The sequence below is a fragment of the Dipodomys ordii genome, unplaced genomic scaffold (assembly GCF_000151885.1).
Source record: "Dipodomys ordii isolate 6190 unplaced genomic scaffold, Dord_2.0 Scaffold7, whole genome shotgun sequence".
NCBI lineage: Eukaryota > Metazoa > Chordata > Mammalia > Rodentia > Heteromyidae > Dipodomys > Dipodomys ordii.
In genome coordinates this window covers 22,905,341-22,911,464 of record NW_012267223.1, presented here as the reverse complement: position 1 = coordinate 22,911,464, position 6,124 = coordinate 22,905,341, and the positions used below count along the sequence as shown (strand labels likewise).

Here is a 6,124-nt window from a genome sequence, read left to right as displayed (position 1 = left end):
AAAGAAAGCACCATAAAAGCCCCTTGTTTGGTTACCAAGACTAGCTGGGTTGGGACTTGTTTCATGAAGCCACAGTTGGTTTGCCCATTGATGCCATGTTTTCCCTGCAGAACACAAACAACTCCTTAAAAATGCACAGCTGGAATTGAAGAAGAGTAAGAGGAAAGATTACTATAAGATTCTAGGAGTGGACAAGAATGCCTCTGAGGACGAGATCAAGAAAGCTTATCGGAAACGGGCCTTGATGCACCATCCAGGTAGAGCTGGTGGGGAAGGGTGGGCTCTGTTCACAGTGGGTGCCTCAGGTAGCTCTTTAGTGGGAATAGGGAGTGCTGAGTTCTGTATCTGCTAGATTATGGAAGGTGTCAGATTCCAACGTTAGGCATAAAGTGATCTTTTTCTTAAACTTGAGATTGTGGTTTCATGTGAGTTCTTGTGTTCTTCCCTTTAGATCGACATAGTGGTGCCAGCGCTGAGGTACAGAAGGAGGAGGAGAAAAAGTTCAAGGAAGTCGGAGAGGCCTTCACCATCCTCTCTGATCCCAAGAAAAAGACTCGTTATGACAGTGGACAGGACTTGGATGAGGAGGGCATGAATATGGGTGGTGAGTTGTTGGGGGCACCTGGGATGAACTTAGTGCCTGTAAGATATTAGGAGCCTTTTTCTTAAGACCCTAGGGGCGTCTGAGCCTGTACATGATTAGCCAGCAACAGGCAGTGGTTAGTTAGGTGTTCCCTCAATGAGTGTAAGTGGGAGGCCCGTGGGCCCTGGAGATAACAGAGGAATCAGATAGGTGTCCTGACTTTGATTAGTTTGTGAACTCTACCTCCTGGGCCAAATGTGATCCTTGACCTAAACAGAGTAAGACACATAGAGTCAACAAGGTAGGTCAGGCACAGCAGGTTTACAGGATATACAGTGAGCTCTACAGAGCTCTGCAAGGACGGGCCTCGAAGTACAGAAGAAAAGTATCTCCTTCGGGGACGGCAAAAAGATGGGAGAATAAAGAGAGGGTGCTAGAGTCAATCAGTGGTAGAGGCAAGGCCAGCAAGCAGCTGGATCAGACCTCAGAAGGACTTCAGGGTTATATGCAGTAAGGAACATGGACTTTTTCTGTTAGCTGGAAATTCTTTCATCTCACCACAGGACTGTATGCCAGCTGATACTTGTATATGTGTGCATGCCTGTAAGCCCTCACAGATGATAATTTCCAAAAAAGACTTAACATGATGTGGACGGATGTTATCAATGTCTCTGCTTACAGAGGGCTCGATCAGATATAATGGAGGTCCTAAACTTGTCATGGCACATAGACCACCATCTCTTTGGCCAGGCCATTCTCTTCCACTAAGAAAATCTCTTCAAAAGATGCAGCTTAGCAGTAAAGCCCTTGGCTGTTGTGTGAGAGCGTTCTAAAAAAAAAAATTAAAGCTGGATATTGGTAGCTTATGCTCATTCCTGGGTTACAAGTGCTTTAGATGAGAGACGTAAAAGATCTATATGCTAGCCATGTGCCAATGGCTCACACCTGTAATCCTGGCTACTCAGGAGGCTGAGACCTGAAGTCATGGTTTAAAGCCAGCCTAGGCAGGAAAGTTTGTGGGACTCTCAACCTCCAATAAAACTACTCCAAAAAAGCCAGAATTGGAGTCCTCTCCAGTTAGGAGCAGGATTGTGCATATGTTTATGTTCTCTGGTAGTATACATCTTGCTCTGCTCAGCAGTTGAAATTAGCTAAGCAATTGAAAAGCTATTGAGGTTTTTAAGTGGGAGTTCTGTGGACTAGAGTTTGACTCTTGAAATACAATCGTGGTGGTGGTGGTGTGTGTGAAACATGTAGGTGGAGGGAAGACCCAGTACGTAGGAAAGGGTTGTTAAATGGTGTGACAGGTGTAGCAGGAGTTGTTGTTCATAATTTTGTAAAGGTTGAAAGAAAGGACTAGTTGAGAGAGACTTTACTGCAGGGAGCCACACACTGGACTAATGAACCCAGGAAGATGAGCATAGAAACTGTTTCTGGGATCAGCTGGCAAAAATCAGGTGGGGCTGAAGTCCTCTGACCTAGTGGCCTGGCGAAAAGAGCATAGTACCATTTGCAGGTGGTGTGAGTTGGGCTTTTCCTACCCATGTGACCTTGGGCCAATTACTTGAATCCTCTCCATTTTCCATGGCATGCAATTGAGAGTATATAGGATTTCCCTGACTAATTGTTACTAGAATTAAATTAGGTAATAACTATTATGCAGAGTGCTCAGAACTGTAATTAGTGCCTCATATGGTAAATAAGTCATAGCATTTTCTGGCATACAGTCCATAGTAGTAGAGTGGAATCAGGTACTATAGTAAATTACAGATCTTATTCCTAAATTGACTTCAGTAGCAGAGAAGTGCTACACATTAGGCTGTTCTGTAGCAGCTCCAGTGTTTCAAGAAGATAGTGTGAATGTAATTGGCATTCCCAGTGAGACAGCCCAACAGAGCAGGTAGAGGCCAAGAAACCTTGGGAGGGGAAGAGAGGGGCCATGGCCTAGGGGTGGGAGCAACAGCATGTTTTGCATGGGCAGATTTGCTGACCTATAGGCTGAAGTATTGGGGAAGGAGTGAAGTATTACTCTTAGGGGAATGCATTTGGAGACTCCAGACCTTTCTAATTTTTCTCTTTTCTGTTCCTCCCATGCTCTTCATCAGATTTTGATGCAAACAATATCTTCAAGGCATTCTTTGGTGGTCCTGGGGGCTTCAGCTTTGAAGGTAGGTGTACCTGCCATTCTTGGGCATTTCCACATCACAAGTCAACACTGACTTTGATTTAGGCAGCTCTTTGTGCTGCTGAATCGTGTACACAGGGCATCAATCCTTTTAGGCATTGGTGAGGAGGCTCCTGGAATATCTTGCTTTGGGATTATTAACTGCGTATCTGGCAGGATCCGTAGAGTCTCTAAGCTGAGTTACCAGGCTGCTCTATGAAATTGAAAATGCTCATAAAATGTTCTCCCAAGCTGGATGCCGGTGGCTCGCGCCTGTAATTGTAGCTACTCAGGAGGCTGAGATCTGAAAATCTTGGTTCAAAGCCAGCCTGGGCAGGAAAGTCCATGAGATTCTTATCTCCAATAAAGAAGTGGTACTATGGCTCAAGTGGTAGAGTGCTAGCGTTGAGCTGAAGAGCTCAGAGACAGCGCCCAGGCCTAGCTAAGGTCAAGCCCCATGACCGACGGAAAAAAAAAAAAAAGCTCTCCCAAGTGTGGTGTGGCCCAGGGTCAGTAGCTCAAGCTCATGTCTGTAATCCTACCTAGGAGGCTGAGCTCTGAACCCAGGTAGAAGGGTCCATGAGATTTTTTTTTTTTTTTGGGTCCGGTCGTGGGCCTGAACTCTGGGCCTGGGCGCTGTCCCTCAGCTCTTCAGCTCAAGGCGAGCACTCTACCACTTGAGCTACAGCGCCACTTCTGGTTTTCTGAAGATAGGAGTCTCATGGTCTCTTCTGTCCGGGCTGGCTTTGAACCTCGATCCTCAGATCTCAGCCTCCTGAGTAGCTAGAATTACAGGCATGAGCCACCAGCGCCCGGTTGAGATTTTTTTTTTTTTAATCAGTCCTGGGGCTTGAACTTGGGACCAGGGCATTGTCTCTGAGCTCTTTTGCTCAAGGCTAGGACTCTACCACTTTAGCCACAGGGCTACTTCTGGATTTTTCTGAGTAGTTTATGGAAGATATGAGGTTCATGGACTTTTCTGCCCGGGCTAGCTTCAAACTGCAATCCTCAGATCTCAGCCTCCTGAGTAGCATTTATAGATGTGAGTCACCAGCACCCATCTTCCATGAGACTTTTATCTCCAATTAACCACCAAAAAGCCAGAAGTGGAGTTTTGGCTCAAGTGGGAGCACCAGTCTTAAGTGCAAAAGCTAAGGAACAGTGCCTAGACCTTGAGTTCAGGCCCCAGTACTGGCAGACGTACACATACCCACATCTATGTGATGTGAGTGGCTCACAGCTGTAATCCTAGATATTCAGAAGGCTGAGATCTGAGAATCATGGTTCAAAGCCAGCCAGGGCAGAAAAGTCCATGAAACTCTCTCTCCAGATAACCACCAGAAGTGGAGCTGTGGCACAACATGGTGGAGCCCTAGCCTTGAGCAAAAGAGCTCAGGGACAGTGCCCAGGCCATAAGTTCAAGCCCCACAACTGGCCAAAACAAATAATAATAGTAGTAGTAAGTGTAATGTGACTGTGGTATAGAATACTTTTCTAGTCCTGGATTCCATCGCAGCACCACATACACATAGATGTTCCCTTGAGCACTCCAGGCTTAGGCTGTTTTATACACTTCAAGTTTCTGTGTTTGAGCTGAAGCTGCCTTTGAAGATTTTTACATAATCATCAGTGATCTTCTCTACAACATCTGTAAAACAATTAACAAGTTTTTCTTTTCCTTTTTCAGCATCTGGTCCAGGGAATTTCTTTTTTCAGTTTGGCTAATGAAGGGCAACCATTCAGAACCCAGAAAATGCAGACTTGCTCAGTTTAACCTTGAATGTGGACACAGTTCACCTCCTCCCTTCATCACGTTTCTGTGTACCTAGAGCAGTTTCGTTTTCTCAGTTGGGTGCCCTGTGTCTGTGCGAGTCGGGTGAAGGAAAGGGAGCCAGCACCGAAGACTGGGGAGGGGAGGGAGGCTGGGGGGTGGACAGGGAGGCAGCTTGTGAATTTTTGTTTTACTGTTTAACTTTATTAAAAAAGAATAAAATGTTTTGACCCTTTGTGGCAGTTGCTTTGTGTCTTTTCAGTCTGCTGAGCTGAGCCCCCAGCAGAGCAGACCTTGACATGGGGTTGACAGATAGGGCTTGGGCAGCCTCAGGTACTACTAGGATCAGCCTAATGCTGCTCAGAGGGAACTGAGTTCAGAAAGCACACTCATCTTACATTGGGGCCACCAGAGATCCCTAGCAGCCACGTGTCCGAAGTTCACACAGGAGTGTAGGTGGATGCTGATTTGGATGGGACCTCCTACGGTTCTTTACTGCCACTACGGGCTGAGGAACGTGGAGGCAGGAACAAAATCCTTCTTCCTGGCGGCACAGGTTTCTCCAGAGCTCACATGTGGTTACTACATTAGGCGTGTGTGATTAGAAGCCACTCTGCAAACACCACTTGGCTTCCTTTTCTGGATGCGGGAGATGAACTGAGAAAGGAAGCTGTGGTGCATGTTCATGCTGCTCCTTCAGGGACTGTTGAAGACAAGCTACCTAGGAGCTCTTGGCAGACATGTGTTTGTCTTTTTGTCTCTGAATTTTGGAGTTTTGGTAACCTTAGTAGAGATGGCCAAGGAGACATCTTCAACCAAAGCAGTGACATAATTTCTTTGAGATTGGCTCTTTTCTAGTCTGCTCTGTTAGCAGCTAGGGCCATGCTGAAGTGACTTGGTTAGGCCTGGGACATTTCTCACACAGCTGCTTAGGCGCTGTTGGCTTGCAGCTGTTGATTATTAGATCTTTGCATGTGTTTGAAGAGCAATAGTCTTCCCCACACAACTGGCAGAAACCTGTACTTAGGAGTTCTGGGTCTTGCTGGGAATGTTTCTGATGAGACTGGGCTAGAGACACCTATAAGCTTGTTGCCCTAGTTAATGGGAGATGTTCTGTGTTCCACATCCCTTACTTCCAGCCTGCCCCCACATTCTTTGTTTTTGTCAGTCATGGGGCTTGAACTGTAGGCCTAGGTGCTATCCTTGAACTCTTCAGCTTAAGGCAAGCACTCATCACTTAAGACACAGAGCCATATACCATTTTTAGGTGGTTAATTGGAGATGAATGTCACGGACTTTGCTGCCCAGGCTGGCTTTGAACCACTATCCTCAGATCTCAGCCTCCTAAGTAGCTAGGATTACAGGCATGAGCCACCACGGGCTCCTGGCTGCCCCCACCTTCTGAATGTGAAGCCAGCCTCTTTTTTTTTTCCCGACACTTTTCATGAAAGCCAACACTGTTCAGCTGCCCAACCTCATTACAGCTGTGCCCAGACTGCAGAAGGGAGACAGGACCAATGGCCCCGAGCAATGGGACAAAGACAGTTCTAACAGCCCTAGCTCTACGGAAGACTGAGCTGGAGACAGAAGGGTGAGACCACAGGGC

General features: G+C 46.6%; 1 protein-coding gene across 1 annotated transcript in view; it reads left to right on the top strand.

The window, feature by feature from the left end:
* The window catches only part of Dnajc7 (DnaJ (Hsp40) homolog, subfamily C, member 7), a 38,401-nt gene extending 33,632 nt beyond the window's left edge, over nt 1-4,769 (top strand). Inside the window, exons 11-14 of the mRNA XM_013037992.1 lie at nt 111-257; nt 452-604; nt 2,689-2,751; nt 4,435-4,769. Of these exons, the coding sequence (XP_012893446.1) occupies nt 111-257; nt 452-604; nt 2,689-2,751; nt 4,435-4,472 (401 nt within the window). The 3' untranslated portion in view covers nt 4,473-4,769. The remainder of the gene's footprint in view (nt 1-110; nt 258-451; nt 605-2,688; nt 2,752-4,434) is intronic.
* Nucleotides 4,770-6,124: the final 1,355 nt, after the last annotated feature.